Below are 20,502 nucleotides of genomic sequence, written 5' to 3' on the forward strand. Positions count from 1 at the left end.
CCTTCAGCTCACTCTTGCAGCATTCTGCTTTCTCCCTTTGTGTTGCTTTTTCTTTTTTAATCTCTTCCGTCTTTCTGATATGTGTCTTTTGCTCGCAGTAAATGCTTGAGGCAGAACAATAAGTGCCGCCCCTCAAAAATACGTGTCGTGTGGTCTCAAATTAAACCCTGGCCAGACTAAAGAATTGTGGACACCTGGCTAGCGGGTCACTTGGGTAGTATTTCTCCTTTCACCTTTCTACAGGCACATATGGGTAGAAATAGTTAGTCAGGAGCCCTGTACTTGGAACTTGAGGCACTAAACTGCATGTTTGGTGCGATCTGCTCCTTGTTGCCATTGGAATCAAAGGCATTAGAGTCCATATGGAGTGGTGGTGACCAGGCACTCCATAGGGGATCATCAGCCAGTGGCTCTGGGCAATGTACTGTCCGCCTGTGCAACGTTTGGGCTTTCCTCCTGGGGTCACGTCCCAGACTATGGTACTCTAGGAGAAGCGAAAGCCACCCTCCCTCTAATTAGTGGCAGACTAATCAAACGGACTCATTCTTCCAAAACAGTCTCTGGCCCTGACCAACCAATAACAGTAACACTTCTTAGAACTTGATAATCCGGCCTTTTTAGGCGCTTTCCAATTGCTAATGGGATTCATGACCCCAACCCTCCTAGATTGGGCCAGAGCGACGTCAACAATGGGGACCAACGGGAGTCCACCACACAGGGATCTCTGCTCGTCCGATGGCGCCTGATTTAGCACAGCTGACATGCGTCTATTCTCTCACTAAGTGAAATTTGGATTGCAATACACTGTTGGCACTTGTCATTAATGTGGTTAAACTACCTCAAATGGCGTTGCTTTTTAACATCAAAGAATCTTATGATCTTAATTCAGCACAAAAGATAAAGTAGCTAGTAAAGTGTTTTTATTGATGGTGAAAGAAGTTACTTTTAAAAAGTGTGGAAATCTTTGTCCTGCTCGTTAGTTCGATTTTACAACTATTAACTCTTGCGAAATATGAAAAGGGATAGATTTTAAGCCATTAAATTAACTTCCTGAAAAATGTGTATCATTATTGTTCAATGAACTTTATACCTGAGTGTGTTTTTTATGTTCCTTTACCTCTTAAATAAGAGATGGTTTATTGCATGTAGTATCACTACATATGACTTATATGATTTCAAAACAATCTGCCGTTCACACATTTAGAAATTTTACCATGTATTTTAATGGCATGTTTATGACCTCGTTTCTACGTATGTGTGAAATAAAAATGTCTAGTAAAAAACATTCAAGGATGTTGGATGAAATCATATGGGTCACAATCATTTTTCAAGGCTATTTGCAATTATCAGCCATTTTTACCACACGAGACCCACACGTGGTGCATTGTTGAAAGACGAGATGCTGCCAAGGAAGATGTTATGTGTTGTGTTGTACTAGCATGTATCTTCTCCATGCATCTTGTTTTTTTTAGAGGACACCACGAGATGGTGTCGGTGAATATTATCTCATTACTCCCTCATAGTTTGTGGCCTTGTGCTTTGTTCCCTTGCGTGGTTCGGTGATGTTACCTCGTGCATCTGGTGAGGTGGGGGATCATTAACAGCCAGGCAGAGGAGACGCCATTGCCATCGCCTTTTACAATAAAGGCTTGTGCTGTTTACGCCGAGTCTCTGCTTTCCATATCTTACTTATAATTTTCTGTCTTTCAGTACACGTGCACTGACCATGGGAGATTCGGAGACCCTGACAGAAGTGCCTGCCACATTGAAGCGCCTGGCAAAATACATTGTACGAGGCTTCTACGGGCTGGAGCATGCACTAACTCTGGACGTGCTCATACGGTATCCATGTGTGAAAGAGGAAGACATAGGCACGCTCCTCCAGTTTGATAAGAAACAGCTGAGAACCGTCATCAACACACTGAAGGCAGATAAGTTCATCAAGTGTCGGATGCGTGTGGAAACTGGGGCAAATGGGAAGAGCACAAGACACAATTACTATTACATCAATTACAAAGTCCTGGTGGATGTGGTAAAGTACAAACTTGATCATGTCCGCCGTAAGATAGAATCTGATGAAAGGGATTCCACCACAAGAGCTTCCTTCAAGTGTCCCTCCTGCCTCAAGACCTACTCCGACCTGGAGGTAAATCAGCTGTTTGATCCTTTCACGGGTAGGTGACATTATTACATTGCTAACGCGTCCCTCTATGATAATTTATGACACATCAGGACTCGTTTTAGGCAAATGAATATATTGACCCAGTTGAGAGACACCTTAGGACGAGATAGCTAATCAATATGTCAATCAATACGTCAATAATGTCATCAATATTTATCACAACAATGCATTTCACTTTAGTCAAAGACCTTAATCAACTCAAGTCTCTACCATGATCTTGCAGTCATGAATAATCACACCAGTTTAGTAGAATTTTCTGAAGTTTGTTCCCTATTTGTTTACAATTCTAAAAGCAAGTGTGTTAATCTCAAAACCAGAACACTCAATAACATTGTCATAATTTCGCAACTCGAATAAGACTTCATCAGAGCAAGAAACGCAATTATTAGAACATAACACAGCGTCAACATAGGTTGATTTCAGCAGAGTGTCATCCACGCGTCAGTTCAACAAAGCATAGACTCAGTCATTTGTCTATTTGGGTCTGTGTAGTGAACCCCTGTCCTAACCACTGATTAGCATTAGCATGTTGGGCTTTATGTAAAACAAATTAGAACACCAATTTGGAAAACATCTAACTATGGTCTCTGTCAAAAGTAAGCAGTTGGTACCTAGGAAGGAAAAGCAAACCGACAAATCACAATTTCATTGTCATAGTTACCCTCCAAGGTTTGGGTCAGCACTCAGGTTCAGTCTTCGTCTTCAGGACATCAGTTGATTCGCCATCAGTCAAAACTCAGCTCCCAGGGAAAAAGGGCACTTTCCTCATAAGGAAGTAAAGTGTAAAATGGGCAATCTAAGGAAAAGGATGGTTTGAGTAAAACCAATAAGTCACCAAACAGAGTGACAAAGTCTCTAGATCAAATCAACAGCATTTCCCTAACCAATCTCTAATGGCTCCCTGTCGTGGGTTTTTATCCTTTTTTCGTTGTACATTCCCATAAAAATTAATTGGATGGATGTTGCACACCACTATATTTAGCCAATAAGAAACGGATTATGTCATAGAATCTTTCACCCCACATTAGTTCACAAACATTTTATTGGTCCATATGATTGACGTCTTCAGAGGTAGCACGTCTGGTATGATTTCATCCTTCTGTAATTCATTGTACATCCTTTGGTCAGTAGCTCCATTGTCTGTACCGGTTTGAGCGACCTTGTACATTACATTAATCTACACTGTTGAATTTTAGCTAACCCTTTTCTACAAGCAATATGAATGTCATGAGAATGGATCTACTATGGTTGCATTCAGCTTCTAGTTTGAAGAAAACAAGGGGTCATGTCCTTTTGCGAGTCAGCACATTGCACATTAGGAAAAATACTTTTAATATGAGAGCCAGGCAACTAAGCTTCAGGTCCTGCTAACTTAAGGCCTACAAGGTTTATTAACAAAACCACAATAACATAATCAATAATTAGAATAAAACTATTAACTACAATAATTCATAAACATTAGTCGTTTTCATTAGTCCAGGTATACATTGACGGCCACTCCCCGTGGTCACATTTCAGATACACGTTTAAGCAAAACCTACTGATACAGTTTCTATGCAGCATTATTGCACACTATTTCATAAACATCTCATGTTAATATAGATTATATAAGCTAAGCTCTCTCAGTCCCTCCTCTGATGACGATCGTCATCACACAAACCTTTCACTTTTAATTTTTCACCTTGCGCATAATGCGCTTTTCAACATCTTGACCTTTGTGTGAACTCTCCCAAATTTAATTGAACATTTTCTCCCTTTCATTTTCTTTGTTTCTTTTACTTCACTTTGTCCAATTTCTTTTAATTCTGTCATTAATTTTGCATGCTCCCCATAAACCCAATAAACAGATCAGAACAATTAATAGACCCCCTAGTATTTTTGCAAGAACCCCGTTCCAAATGTTGCTAAACCAGCTCCCTACTCTGGCAATTCCTTTTCCAACTTTCTCCCACACTCCAGGTTCCTTCAATTCCTTCAAATCTGCACTATCTCTTGTTAGGTTAGTAAGCATACCTCTAGTCTTCTTGCTATTATCAGGAATAAATGAGCAGCAATGATGCTCGTTAAGCATCTTACAGACTCCTCCACTCTTTGCTAAAAGAATGTTGAAAGCAAGCCGATTTTGAAGTCATAACTCTTTCCGCAGCAAGTTCAGTATCCATCAGGAGTATGGCTCCTGTAAAATTTGTCAGCATGTTATCCACAATAGTAGACAACTTTCGAATCTTTATGGAGTTTAAAATAACCCCTACTGAAGGGATTATGGATCCAAATATGTCACCAACGACAGCAGCCGCTGTCTCTCTTTTGTCTTGCATGTTGTAATTCAGACATTTTAGGTATTTGTTTTAAGTCATCAATCTGGTAAATCTTTAGGAAAACTATTCCCAAATAACATGTCCCATACCATCCCTTAGGGGGACGGTAATAAGCATTAAGCCCACAGATATAATAGATCCCAGGGATCGCTGGATCCTGTCCATTTAACAAGAATGTCCATTTACTCTGAAACAAAAACACATGCCTGCATTCACTCGTTCCCACAAATAAGGTGTCTTGCTCAGATTTTGGCCTAAATATACAAAGCCTGCCTACATGTAATGCATCTATAGCTAATTTGCCTTGTGTGTCTATTGCGGTGTAAGCATAATCATTTGCATATGTGCGTTTCTCGAGCCCCTTTTTATAGTCTCTCTTTCAATGCTTTGCGTCTATCATCAGTGTGATCTAAAAAGCTTTTCTCTACAGGCGTTAATAAGCAGGTCAGATTGTTGCGGTGCGCATAAGCTGTCCCAAATGTCAGTGTTGGTTCAAAGAAGTCTCTAACTAATTTTATACTATGCTCCTTAGCTAATTTGTTCAGAAACTCAATCACAGAAAACACTACATCCAAATTAGAATAAAAATATTGCACATGTTCTTGATCATAGAATCTTGTTAGTAGCAAACTACACCTTATCCCGTAGGTTAAAGGCAAACTATGATAAGTGACCCCCTCTTGTACTGATGAAGGAATCTTTGTGCACACATAACAGTTTCTCGCATCCAATGTATCAACATACTCATTCAGCAAGCGATAGAAGACATTAGTAGAAAGTTCCCCATTGAATTAGTTCCCTCATGCAAGTGTTTTGTACCTTGCTCAAACTTTTCCCACGGTGTTAGTGTAGCAGTCTCAAATTTCAAAGCATTATTAGCCGCTTTCTTATCCAGCCACGGCATTCCCACAATCACACCCACAATTATTATTGCACACACAATACCTAAGAGAACACTTAACCAACCACACACTTTTTGCCACTACCTCTAGTGTAAGCCATGATCTGTAAAGAATCAGATAGCAGAATAACTCAAACAAACAATCAACTTTGAGGACGATTTAAAAGCTTCTTTTTTTTTTCTTGATTCAAAGTTTCTCTTTCTCTCTGCGTGTATTTACAGCGTTTCACTCTCCCCAGGACCCTTTTGTCAAATCAGGTTTAGCAGCTTGTCATAATCGGGTTTCAAAGTCAATTCAGGTTATCAATGTCACATCCGGTAATTTATAAGTCTCCTTTCTCAGCTTTTCAGCTTTCAATCTCAATTTCAGTTTTAACACAGTCTCTTTCTCTGTTTGATTTCAGGTACCGTAGTATTGGCCTGGTACTTCTCAATCAAAACACAACGCTAAGAATTCTTGTTGCCATTCAGATGTCGTTGCATATGCCCATTCAGGGCCTGCGTACCTTCTATTTGCGACTCTTTTTTTCTTTTCAGCCTGCGTTCACTTTGCAATTCTCCTTCACTTAGATCCTCTTTCCTTGTTGTATCAATTTCTTCCGCTATTGTTTCACCTGGTCCGACCTTTTCTCTTGCAGCTTGTTTCTTTGGCCAGTTATCACCTTTATGCGTCTTGTTCCTGCTCGGCCTTACAGGACACTGAAAAGCACCCTCCTCTTGTGCTATGGTGTTTTCTCTTGACGGATGTGCAACTGGCTCTGGAGATGTCGGTGTGCTTTGACCTCCCTCTGCTATTTCCCCCTCTTCTTCTGGGTCTGTAACGGGTTCAAGCTCTAACCCGTATCTGTCTACTTCTGGGAGAACCTCTCCTTGACTTAGTTCTCCTGCCGCCTCTACTGAGATAGGCTCACTGTCACCTCTCTCGAACTCGTTTACTGTTTGAGGGACTAGGTCGTCTTCAGTGGTCTCTCCTGCAGTCTCAGTTCCACTTTGGCTGTTCTCTGGCCCTGAGACTTCCTTCTCTGGAAATGCTGAGTCGGAAACTTCAAGTTCCTCATCAGTCGGACATGTCACCTTCTTTGTGTGACTGGCATGTATCCAGTTTGGAATGCCTGCACACTTCACAGCTGTGGTTGTTGTCAGTATTACTTGATATGGCCCCTTCCAGCGCGGCTCCAAACACGACTTCCTTACGTGCTTCTTGACAACCACCCAGTCACCGGCTTGCAGGGTGTGACCTGGATCACTGATCAGTGGCAATGTGTTGGCCTCCACCTGGTGGGGAAAAAGAGCGGACCACGTCAGCCAAACCCTTGCAGTAGTCCAACACCATATCATCCGTGATATTCACAAGAGCATTTGCAGGTCCTGCGGGTAACCGCATAGCTCATGGGGGGACAGTCCTGTCTTCTTATCAGGTGTGTTTCTCATTGACATCAGCACTAAAGGCAATGCATCTGGCCACTTCATATTGGTAGCTGCGCACATTTTTGCCATTCTCGACTTCAAGGTGCCATTCATTTTAAAGATTGTGAGAGTATGTCTTTCTCCATCAGTGTGAACCCTCATTACACCCTATCTGGTGTTTTGATCTACCGTCCACCAGTTCCTATGGGAGATTTTATGATCTCACTGGCAGAAAATATCTTGCAACTAGTATATACTAAATCAAACTTCCTATTGTTGGGAGATTTTAATCTACATGCGGAAAAAGAAGACAATGCTTCGACTAAGATGTTGATAGCAGATATGAATGCATGTGACCTAGTACAGCTAATTCAGGGACTTACTCATAATAGAGGACATACACTTGATCTGGTATTTTCCAATGTACCAGGTCTAGAATGTTTATCACCACATCCGCTAGCATGGTCGGATCACTTCCTTCTAGAGTTAGAACTATCCATTTCTCAATATAAGAGCATGAATACTAGGGCCCCTCTACGTAGAAGGAAGTGGCACAAACTTAAGGCCACAGAGTTTATTAACGCATTGGAGAAAAAGAGACCAGGAAATATAAATACAAATAATATAACCGATTTCACGCACTCCGTGAACAAATGGATAGAGGATAGCCTGGAGGAAATCATACCCCTTTCTTCTACCAAAAATATACCCCGAAAGAAATCGGCTCCTTGGTTCAGTGCTAGCCTACTTGAGAAGAGAATGTAGGAAGCAAGAGAGGAAATGGAGATACACTCAAGATGACTCTGTGAAAAGGGAATATAAAAATATGATTCGAGAATATCACTTAGAAATTAAAAAGACACAGGCTACATAGTACTCTGACAAAATTGAAGCAGCAGCTAATCCTCCCAAGGAGATATTTAATGCCTTAAAAGATCTTATTCATCCAATTGAGGAGTCAGAAACTATGGACTCCCCACAGCAACATGTAGAGGATCTGGCAAGCTTCTTTTTAAGTAAAAGTCTGAACATCTATGTAGCCCTCCCCAATCAAAGATCAGGGGTTGATGAACCAGGAGGCTAGGGAGGAAGTCTTCTTAACAAATTTTACTCCCATTAGTCTGGACAGAGTTATTAAATTATTGAGCTCAACGAAATCAGGCTCTCCGCTGGATCCTGCCCCCCCCCTCAGATTCTATCCATGGGAACACCAGTATTAGGCCCGATAATCACTAAACTTATTAACACTTCATTAGTTTCTGGCACGGTACCAGACTCCTGGAAATCAGGCTATTGTCAAGCCTCTCCTAAAAAAAACTAATCTGGATTCCAAGCTACTGACCAATTACAGACCGATTTCATTGCTGCCTCTAATGGCTAAACTTGCGGAGAAGCATGTACATTCTCAGTTGTCTACTCTTCTGGAAGGAAAAAAGCTTCTACACCCTACCCAGATGGGTTTTAGGTCTAAGCATGGGACAGAAACCGCACTGATTGCCATTACAGAAGAAGCAAAAAAGAGGATGGATAAAGGAATCGAAACCGCGATCATCCTCTTGGACTTGAGTGCGGCTTTCGATACAGTTGATTTAGATATCCTCAAAGACAGATTGCTGGGATGTGGAATCGCTGGAGTCGCACTAGAATGGATTCTTTCGTTTATACATGGGAGGTCCTTTCAGGTACTGGATAGAGCGTATACCTCCAGGCGCACTTTCAGTAGTTGTGGTGTCCCTCAGGGGTCTGCTCTGAGTCCGCTACTCTTTAACATCTACATGCGGCCATTAGCAGAGATCATTAAGCCATTTGGACTGAACCTGATGTCCTATGCAGACGATACTCAACTGGTCGTCTCCCTTTCCAATACTTACCCAGATATGGGTACGGCACTAGGCCCCTGTCTGAAAGCAGTTGCTACTTGGATGTCGGGAAGTAAACTGAAGCTCAATGACGAAAAAAAATGAGGTCATGCTCTTTGGGCAAAAAATGCCCTTAGTTAATTCTAGTTTTATTAAGAGGAGTGCCCACCCTTCCACCCCCTAAAGGTCTTATTAAAAGCCTGGGTGTATGGTTGGACCCCTAACTCTCAATGTCCCAACATGCCAATAGAATAGCAGGAACCTCATTCGCCCTGCTTAGGACTCTGAGGAAGGTTTTAACTATACTACAGTTTCTTGCCAGAAGACTGGTTATTCAGGTACTGATAGGTTCTCGGATTGATTATGGCAATGCCCTGTTTGTAGGATCACCAAGATACGTGATTCAAAGATTACAAAGGGTACAAAACGCAGCTGCACGTATGCTTCTAAATACTCCTAAGCAACACTCCATATGGACAGGAATCGCGTCCCTACACTGGCTCCCAGTGGAGAAAAGGATTCAGTTCAAGGCCCTATGCCACATTCATAGAGCCATATTCGATAATGGTCCTGAAATGCTTAAAACGTTGGCATATGTCTACATTCCAGCCAGGCCACTCAGATCCTCCTCAGCTAAGCTGGTCATAGTGCCAACGGTGAAGAAAGCAAGATGGGGAGGAAGATCATTGGCATATCAAGGTGCTTTGCTTTGGAATAACCTTCCTCTCAATATTAGATCAAATTCACAAGAGACTTCTTTTAGGAAGGATCTGAAGACTTGGTTATTTAAAACTTAAACTCCTGCACAAACATAAACAGTACAATCCCGCTATCACAGTATAATCGCTACGAGGCCTCTGGGCAGTTTAGGCGCTATATAAGCAATTATAACATAACATCTGTTCTACAAGTCCTGATGCTTCGGGCGGTAGCTACAATGCAGCTTCTGTTCAATATCTAATGCAGCACATAAGAGCTTAATCACCTCATTGTCGAAGTGTCTGCCTCTATCTGATTCTAAAGAGACCGGAAATCCGAACCTTTGTATTAGCTCTCTAAGCAACAGCTTTGCAACTGTGAGACTGTCATTCCTACGTGTAGGGTATGCTTCAATCCAGTGGCTGAAAACACACACAATCACCAACACGTACCTCAAGCCTCCACACATTGGCATCTCAATGAAATCCATTTGCATCTTGCTAAATGGACCTCCAGCTCTCCCTATGTGGCTCAGTCACCACAGTCCCTTTTCCTGCATTCATCTGTTGACAGATGATGCACCTGTGACAGGTAACCTCTGCAGCTTGTCTGAATTTTGGATTGAACCAGTCAATTTTGAACAATCTGATAATTACATCTCTCCCAAGATGTGCTTGTCAATGATAAAGCCTTTCAAACTGTGACAAAATGCTGTTTGGCAAAACCAACTTCCCCTCCTCTGAGACCCACAAGTCGTCGGCTCTTTGTACACATTGCATTCTCTGCCAAGAACGTTTTTCTTCTCTGCTAGCACGGCCCTGCAGTGATTTTAGCTCATCTAAAGTATCAACTACTCTTAATGCAAAGTTCAAACATGTTTCATTTTCAGTTTGTGGTAACAATTCCTACTGTTCTTGAACGATATACAGTTCAATACGCAAAACCTTGTGACTTGATCTGCATAGCCGTTTCCCATTGACACAAAGTCTTGTGACTTGACGTGAGCATTGCATTTCACCACAGCAATTTTCAAGAGGTAACTGAATTGCATGTAACACATCCTTAATTTGTTCGCCATTTTTCACTGGAGAGCCAGAGGAGGTCATGAAACCCCTCTGTGACCATAATTGACCGAAGTCATGCACAATTCCGAATCCATATCTGCTGTCAGTATAGATGGTAACTTTCAGGTTTACTGCTGCATGGCAAGCCTTAGTAAGGGCAATTAATTCAGCCACTTGTGTGGAATACACTCTTTCGAGCCAGGAAGCTTCTATAATACCGGTGATTGTACACACAGCATAACCGGCTCTCAGTATTCCGACTGAGTCTCTCAAGCAAGATCCATCAACAAATATAATGCAGTCATTTTCTTCTAACTGTGTATCTTTAATGTCAGGTCTGGGTTTGGTACATAGTTCTGTTACCTCAAGACAGTCATGCTCCACTTCTTCTGCATTATTAATCTCAGTGTTTTCAACAGGAAGTAGAGTTGGCGGGTTCAATACAGTACATCTCTTCAAGGAGACATTAGGTGACCCCAAAATAATTGTCTCATATCGGGTAAGTCAGGCATTTGTCATGTTCTGGGTTTTAGTTCGAGTCAACAGAATTTCAAATGAATGTGGAACCATTACTGTTAGGGGATGTCCCATCACTGTGCCTTCACACTGGGTGAGGCTCTGACCAACTGCTGCAACTGCGCGCAAACAACCTGGTAAGGCTGCTGTGACTGGGTCCAAAGTAGCTGAAAAATATGCTACAGGGCGGTTTGCACCTTCATGGACCTGTGTTAAGACAGACAAAGAACAAGCATCACGTTCATGACAGAACAGTAGAAAAGGCTTTGTGTAATTAGGCATACCTAATGCTGGTGCCCTACATATGCACTCTCTCAATTCCATGAATGACTCTAGCTCGTCCTCAGACAGAATTATGGCATACTGGTCATCCTTAATTTCCTTGCCTGTCCGTTTTATCAATGGTTTAGAGATAATCAAAAAGTTGGGAATCCACTGACAACAGTAGCCCACCATTCCCAAAAACATCCAGACATCCCTCTTTGTTGGGGGGTTCATCTGCAGTATGGCCGTCACCCTTTCTTTTGATATTCTCCTGGACCCTTTCTCAATCAAGCGCCCTAAGTATTTCACCTCTTTCTGACAGTACTGCAACTTCTTTGGAGACACTTTATGTCCATTCTTTCCCAAGTGATTCAAGAAGGCAATTGTGTTATACCTGCAATCGTCCTGGACGCAATCAACAAGTCATCAATGTACTGCACCAGAGATGAACTGAAAGGCAGTTCCAATGACTCTAAGTCCTTCTTCAATATCTGATTGAAGATGGAGGTGACTCAGAAAACCCTTGAGGAATTCTGCACCAACTGTACACGTTGTCCAGGAATTTGAAACTGAAGAGACATTGGCTGTCCTCATGAAGAGGCACAGAAAAGAACGCTTGTGACAAGTCCACAACCGTGAACCATTCTGCATCACACGGAACCTGAAACATAATCACTGCTGGGTTCGGCACTATAGGGCAACATTTTACCACTATCTCATTTATTTTCCTCAAGTCCTGCACAATTCGAACCTTCCCACAAGGCTTTTTCAGACACATTATTGGTGAATTACATGGGCTGCTCAATACCTCCTTCAGAACTCCTTGCTTTACAAAGTCCGCAATTATCTGTGACACCTGAATAAGGACATCTTCTGCCATGTGGCATTGCGGTACCTGGGGAAACACCGCATTCGCCTCGACCTGTACTTTAACCGGTTCAACTCCTTTTTATCAGTCCCACTTCCTTTCCTGTTAGGTCCCACACTTTCTCTGTCACCGTTCCCAGTAACTCGCCTGGTAAGTCAGTCATTGTAAGCATCAGGAATAAGGTTATCAAAGGATAGTATTCGTTGGTGCTTTCCGACTCTAGATCTGTAAATTGCCCTTCGTCCCGTTCATCATCACTGTTTGTCTGCACTTCAATTCCTCCATTGGAACAAGTAATTGAACATTTCGTCTTGCACAATAAGTCTCTTCCCAGTAGGGACACAGGACTTGAATCACAGACTACAAACTTATGCAGTCCCTGGAAGTTACCAATCTCAACCTGAACCGGGTGTGTAATCGGATTTGTCAAATACTGATTTGCCACTCCTACCACTCTTATAGTACGCTCTAAAAGTGGCAACTTCGGGACCTCTGCACTTCTGACTGTAGAGCGTGTAGCTCCTGTATCAACCAGGAATGAAACCTTGCGACCCATCACCTTTCCCTCTACATAGGGTCCCCTCTGATCTACTTCTAGGGACGCTGCAAGCCTGCAGTCTTCACTGTCTGAACTATCATCCGACCATTCATCATTTATTCCATCCTCACCACGCAATGGAAATTGCTGCACTGTGTTATTTTGACTCATCATTTGGCCTGTGACCTGTTGAGGAAGCATCACCTGTTGCTGTCCCATTTGGAGCTAATGGTAATTGCATTTGCTGTCTAGGTACCATGGGCACCTGCTGTTGTACCTGCTGCATATGAGTTGGTTGAACACAGGGCATTTGTATTTGCTGCATGGGCTGTAACCCCTGCATCTGTATCATGTTATTTTGGAGGTTCTGATTTAGACCTCTCACTTTTGGACCTCTCACATTTTGAAATGTACTGATATCAGTGCTTTGTTGAACGACACCATCCTGCACCATATTTGGGCATTCCCGCTTCCAATGCCCCACGCCCCGCACGCGTGACCTGGTGACATCTTTTTCATCCCTTGTACGTCATTTTGAACCTCAACAGTATTCAAATCTGGACCGTGATTTACACAACCTCGAACTCTGCCTCTCTGTTGCGCCTGAAACACACCATTCCCTTGCGGTTGCTGTTGTATCATCTGCTGAATCCCGTTTCCCTGCATACCTGCCTGCGCTGCTTTAATCTGCATCACCATCGCTTTCTCCTTCAACTTTCTCTGCTTCAGTTCAATCTCATCACTACAGTATTTTGCGTACTGCAACACCTCATCAATCGGCTTCGCTTGCCAACAGATCAAATGATTCTTAATCATCTGGCTCACCTCTGGCCTCAGTCCTTCAACAAATCTGAACACAAGATGTTTCATGTCTTTCGGTTCAATATTCTCAGTGCCACTGTAATGTTTGAACGCTTTCAACAATCTCTCATAGTAAGCATGAATAGACTCTTTAACCTCCTGTGAGGTTCGATCGATTTTCTGCCAATCAGTCACTTTCAGCGACACCTTTTGCTTCAAAAACTCAATCACTTTATGAGAGTACTTCATCACCTCCTCAGATGGTGCTCCAGTCACCTTATCTCTTGTTGGCTCCTGTGTCGGCCAGTCCACACCTCTCTTGCACTCAAGCCATAAGTCAGGAGGAACAATGATCTCAAACAAGGTATTCAAGTCTTCCCAGAGACATTTCGCAAGCTTTACAAATCTATCTATCTGTCTATAAGCATTTTATTGGCTTTTCCCTCAACCTGGGGTAATCATTTGTGAAGGACAGAATGTCTCCCCTACACCACGGTACATGGACTAGAACCCCTCCAGCTGTTTCTCTCATTGGTAGTATCTTTACTGTCCCAGTGTCTGGTGAGGCTTTAGTCGGACTTGATCCCAGACTATCACCTTTCTCCTTATCTCTTTTCTTTGCCCATCTGCCTTCCCACTTTTCTAAGGCTCCCCAAATCTGCACACTTTGCAGTATTTCTTTAAGATGCACTTTTATTCCGGCTGATCTCATGTGATCAAAATCTTTAGAGTCGAAGTCTAGTCTGTAGCTTCTCTTCAAATGTTTAGTATTCTCAATATCAATATTGTATTTATCTGCCATGTTCGCCAACCTCTGATGTACCTTGCCTACTTCCTTAGTGATTTTGGGGCACAGATACCTCAATTCTGCTTCTGTGTATGATTCTAATCTGTTTACCCCTATTGTTCCTTCCACTAGTTCAGCTGCTTCCACACCCAATCTCACAAAGTTTAAGGAATCCTCTCTCTCTGATCTTTCTGCAGTCACTGTAACAGGTTGTGAAGTTTTGCTATTTCCCAACCACTCATTTAGTTGTTGCATGGAAAAGCCTTGCAACGAGATACTTCCTGATTGCATCAATGGTCCTGCGATGCATCCGCACTTATTGTCTGTGGGGCTAACACACTTGACCCTACTTGTCTCATTGCCTCCAAAGGAGCCCCAATTGGACTATGGTCTAACAGAGACCTGAGGTGTTCGGCTGTTTGCGATCTTGGTGATATTGATCCGGGGGTTCCTGTGAACCCTTACCTCATTATTTCCTGGGTCCCCACCCCTTGATCACATGTGACCGGTTTACCCTGCGCATATAGTGGTACAGGTGGACCAACAGTAATTGGTAATGATATGGCGGCTGGTGTCTGACCTGGTCCCAAACCTCACGGGGCAGTAACTCCCAAGGCTTGACTCACTGTAGCTGGTGCAGGTATTAACGGAGATCCTGCTGCTGGACTATAACCCGGAATCATCTGTTGCTGCGGCTGGGGCAGCAATTGCGGAGTTGGCTCAATCTGTACTAACCTCGATTTTGTATATATCGGATCAGGCAGCACTATCAGACTCGTGGTAGTCTCTAGTACTGGGACGTCTGGATAGATTCTCTGTATCTGCGGTGGAGATTGCAACTGTATCTGCATGTCTGGTGCAGTGGGTACACTGACACCATTTTGTGTCAAAACCATATCACTAGTCTGCACTGTATCTGTAACTCCCTTATCCTGCGTCTGGTTCCCAGGACCCGTACTAGTGCTCGGGCATTGTTATCTACTGCATAAGGTGGCGGGCGATCATGCAATAACTGATTAAGAAACTCTTCATCGTCTGAGTCATCTTCTTCTATCCAAGACCTCTTGGACTCTAATAAGCCTAAAGAGACTTTGTCTGTCTTACAGGTGGCTTTCTTTCCCTGCGTTTCGTCTCCCTGTGTTATTACTGGAAACAATTTGAGTCCGTCAACTATCCCTCTTCTCCACATTTTGCTCTCATTGTCCCATCTAGCCTCAGCTAAAGTCTTCTTTGCCCTTTTCATTCTCCTTTCAAATTTCTGCTGTCTTTGTCGTATGGCCATTAAATCCCAGACCGCTAATGCCTCATACTGAGCTGGCCTCGGAGGTGGCTTTTGTACACTTAACATCCACCTCAAATTCTCGTATTGAATGTTCCATGTTCCGGAAACGCTGAACATCCCTCCTTCTCTGTTAGTTTGCGCCACTGTTTCATCCATAAGCAAGGCGCGACACCCTTTTCCTCCATCACTATATAAGCTGGAGTACCCTCAGGCTGTGTACGCTCCCCTTCACTCACCATAATGTATGCGTCTCCTTTCAGAGCACTCCTAAAAGCCTTGATAAAGTTAATCTTTGCTTCTTTTCTTTTGTTTGTATTTAATCAGAAAGTGACTTTAATTCCCAGGACCCTCTTCACCCACCTTTCTCAACCTATTGCCTCTCACGGACAGCAGCCAATCTGTGCGCGACCCCTTTCGGCAACTGACTTATCTCAGCACGGCACCACTGACGTCACACTCACACACACTGCAGCTGACAAAGTCTTGCGGCTTGTCCTCCTCACACTGGATTCACACCAAACTAATGCAAAATTACTGCGAGCACCTTTAACAACAACTCAAATTTGCTGGTTTACTACAGGAAAGGTAACACATTCGCTTCAGAACTTTACAGAGAGTTCACTTGAAGCCTCAGCTGCTACTCTCTCCTTCTCAGTTCCCACACCCGCAAGCAGAATTCAACCCGCAAATCCTACTCTCGACTTGCCAATGGTTTGTCCTAGTGCACATTAGAACTTGCCAAATCTCCATCAAAGGTTTCACTCACACAATTGACTCAAACTCGACTTGTCAAACACGCCCGATTGACCTATTAAACCGCACAAATTACAACATAAACCCAAGTGTCTCCTACACTGGTCAACGTACTCTGGAGTCTTAGACCACGACACGTCCGTACATTACCAACCATCCACGTGGCTAATTTTTTAGCACAAAGCGCCACACTCGTATGAAGTACGCCGACCTCCCTACTCTCATACTGCAGAGTACGCCCACTCCTACTAAAACATTACCAGGCCTAAACCTACACAACCTTCACAAATCACCTGCAAAATGCATAAGCTGAGCAAGCGCAAATTCTACACCACACAAACCTAAACGCCTAGAACATTCCCAACTCACTTAGGCAGGCTCCGAGATCCCGAGAAAGTCATGGTGAATTTAGAAACTCATCATACCTCCAATTTGCATCATCTCTGAAAAACAATTTAAGCAATAATTCTCCATCCTAGGGCCCCAAAGGGCCAAACCGTCGCTCTGCTACCAGAACTGCTAACGCGTCCCTCTATGATAATTTATTACACATCAGGACTCGTTTTAGGCCAATGAATCTTTTGACCCAGTTGAGAGACACCTTAGGACGAGATAGCTAATCAATATGTCAATCAATACGTCAATAATGTCATCAATATTTATCACAACAATGCATTTCACTTTAGTCAAAGACCTTAATCAACTCAAGACTCTACCATGATCTTGCAGTCATGAATAATCACACCAGTTTAGTAGAATTTTCTGAAGTTTATTCCCTATTTGTTTACAATTCTAAAAGCAGGTGTGTTAATCTCAAAACCAGAACACTCAATAACTGTCATAATTTGGCAACTTGAATAAGACTTCAGAGCAAGAAACGCAATTATTAGAACATAACACAGCGTCAACATAGGTCGATTTCAGCAGAGTGTCATCAATGCATCAGTTCAACAGAGCATAGACTCAGTCATTTGTCTATTTGGGTCTGTGTAGTGAACCCCTGCCCTAACCACTGATTAGCATTAGCATGTTGGGCTTTATGTAAAACAATTTAGAACACCAATTTGGAAAACATTTAACTATGGTCTCTGTCAAAAGTAAGCAGTTGGTACCTAGGAAGGAAAAGCAAACAGACATATCACAATTTCATTGTGATAGTTACCCTCCAAGGTTTGGGTCAGCACTCGGGTTCAGTCTTTGTCTTCAGGACATCAGTTGATTCGCCATCAGTCAAAACTCAGCTTCCAGGGAAAAAGGGCACTTCCCTCATAAGGAGGTAAAGTGTTAAATGGGCAATCTAAGGAAAAGGATGGTTTGAGTAAAACCAATAAGTCACCAAACAGAGTGACAAAGTCTCTGGATCAAATCAACAGCATTTCCCTAATCAATCTCTAATGGCTCACCGTCATGGGTTTTTATCCCTTTTTTGTTGTACATTCCCCCAAAACTTAATTGGATGGTTGTTGCACCCCGCTATCTTTAGCCAATAAGAAACGGATTATGTCATAGAATCTTTCACCCCACATTAGTTCACAAACATTTTATTGGTCTATATGATTGATGTCTTCAGAGGTAGCACGTCTGGTATGATTTCATCCTTCTGTAATTCTTTGCACATCCTTTGGTCAGTAGCTCCATTGTCTGTACCGGTTTGAGCGACCTTGTACATTACATTAATCTACACTGTTGAATTTTAGCTAACCCTTTTCTACAAGCAATAAGAATTTCATGAGAACGGATCTACTATGGTTACATTCAGCTTCTAGTTTGAAGAAAACAAGGGGTCATGTCTTTTTGCGAGTCAGCACACTGCACGTTAGGAAAAATACTTTTAATATGAGAGCCTGGCAACTAAGCTTCAGGTCATGCTAACTTAAGGCCTACAAGGTTTATTAACAAAACCACAATAACATAATCATTAATAATTAGAATAAAACTATTCAACCACAATAATTCATAAACATTAGTCGTTTTCATTAGTCTAGGTATACATTGGCAGCCACTCCCTGTGGTCACATTTCAGATACACGTTTAAGCAACACCTACTGATACAGTTTCTATGCAGCATTATTGCACACTATTTCATAAACATCTCATGTTAATATAGATTATATAAGATACGCTCGCTCAACATCACAAAACTACATTTCACTTTTTGATGGGTTCCTCTCGCCACAGCCAGACATGTCCTGGTTCTAGCATTCTGCCACCATATTATTGGTCTCCATGCTGTTATATAATTTGAGACGTTTTCAGTTTTGGCTCACAACTTCCCCTTAACCTGATCTTTCACAATAGCTTTGCAATAACCACACCGTATTTGTTTCTTTCTTACTCTTATTATTGAAATTAATTTTTAACTCTCCTGTTTGTTGTTCTTGATTGTGGAAATCATTCATCGTAGAGACTTTAGAACTCTATCTGTGATCCATCCTCTGAAGCCATAATGGTGGAAAACTTCTTCTCCCAGATGGTTTATTTTCCTCTTCTTTTGTTCATACCATAGTGGCCAGTGTTTTTGTTAGTTGGTTGAAAATTGCAACAAAAAGTAAAAAGTAAAATGTTATAACTGAGCATCACAAGAAGTCATTGCTTTAATTAATTTAGAATACAAGGTGAATGCCATACAGATAGTGCTCCCATTTCCAAGACCGAGCGATTTAGTATCCCCTGATGATACTAGGCTCCAATTAAACTGGTCCCCTCGTTTGTCGTAGACTCAGCAGTATTGATTCTCAGAATTTACTTGATAGGATCTACTACACCATCTTGCTTAGATGTGCTTGGTAGCTTGACTGCCACCACATGGCAATGTATTAGGAACATGCTTCTCTCTTGAGCTTCTCACACCAAGTGAGCAGAAGGAATTTATTTGAAGGACTGCAAGGAAGCTTGTGCTGTCTTCCCAGTACTCAATAGTTTTTCTTCTTCTCTTCGATGTATCCATAGCTAATGGACTGTACTGGTTTTTATGTGCTGGCACTTCACTTTATACGCTACATCATGGGTACTCACAAACACTTTTCATCGGGCCAGACTTTTGGTCTGTGATAGATGGCCGCATTGATGCCAACAGGGTGGCAGTGGTGGTTGTGCGGGGCGAGGTGGTTTGGGGTGTGTTCCAGGTAATATGTGCTTAGGGGAAGTGAAGCATGAAAATCTAATGGGTGAATTGCACAATGTGAATGTAGGACCAGTTGACCATATTGAATGCTTTGTCGAAGCCAACTGAGAGGAGGGCTGCCTAGGCAATTGTTTTATTCCACCTTCCCTCCATTATCACATATAAGAGGACCATGAAATATAGGACCTCAGGATACACGCTGTATGAAACGTTCTCCTGTGTTTGATTTAATAAACTAATGTTGTTCATGTATAATCGGGTCATGTAACAAGTGACTTGTCTCTTAGTTCACTGTTGGCATTGTTGTCCGTGTAGGGAAAGAATGAATGTTTCTAAATTAATGTTTAAAAAAACTAGCACGTATATATATTTTTTAAACTTCTCAATGCAGATATAATCTGATTTGTAAAGATGAAATGGTTCTAAGTGTTAATGCACTACGCTTTTTGAATTCTGAAAAGGCATTATATTTTTGCACCTTTGCTGCAAGATGTGCTTAAAAATGAGCCTTCCGAAAGTTAAGTGGTGGAGGAGAACCTAGTTACATCCTTTCTTTAACTTAAATTAACCTGTAAATAAAAGCTAGCCCGGTTTATTTAAAAAAAAAAATATATATATTTTATTTTTTTAAATCGTGTTGCTGAGTCGTATAAAAAAAAAAAGCCCATTGCTGCGCTTGGCCAGGGGGCCACAAGTAAAGGTCAGGAGGGCCGTACGTGGCCCCTGGGTCGTATTTTGAATATCATTGCTCTACACTACATGATGCATACTACTATGTGTAAATTGGGTTAATTTGCCAGTTGTTACTTTTGACATGTTTCACTTATCTCTTGTGTCTGTTACTTTTAATTTATTTCTGACCATTTAAATGGTTGGTTAGAATCCACTACTCATGCATTGGCACTGTGCAGCTTAATATGCACCTGTCCTTAAAAAATATATATATATCATTCAAAAGAAAATGAATGTTTCAAATACTAATGCATCTTATAGAGCCAGTGAAATTCAGCATTTCAATTAAGATGGTCATTAACAGGGGATCATTTAATACAAGTGCAAACATTTTGAGCTGCAAGTATTTAAAGAAGGACCGATATACTGCCATTTGTTACTTTGTCTAAAATGGCCCCCTCCTTAAC

General features: G+C 42.0%; 1 protein-coding gene across 2 annotated transcripts in view; it reads left to right on the top strand.

Annotated features, from left to right (window-relative positions):
- Window positions 1–20,502, top strand: part of LOC138246072 (general transcription factor IIE subunit 1-like) — a 145,709-nt gene that overhangs the window by 8,381 nt on the left and 116,826 nt on the right. For both annotated transcript variants that reach the window (XM_069200281.1, XM_069200291.1), the window contains exon 2: window positions 1,711–2,174. In XM_069200281.1, coding sequence (XP_069056382.1) covers window positions 1,727–2,174 — 448 coding nt within the window. In that variant the 5' untranslated portion in view covers window positions 1,711–1,726. The remainder of the gene's footprint in view (window positions 1–1,710; window positions 2,175–20,502) is intronic.

The sequence above is a fragment of the Pleurodeles waltl genome, chromosome 1_2, assembly GCF_031143425.1.
Source record: "Pleurodeles waltl isolate 20211129_DDA chromosome 1_2, aPleWal1.hap1.20221129, whole genome shotgun sequence".
Taxonomy (NCBI): Eukaryota; Metazoa; Chordata; class Amphibia; order Caudata; family Salamandridae; genus Pleurodeles; species Pleurodeles waltl.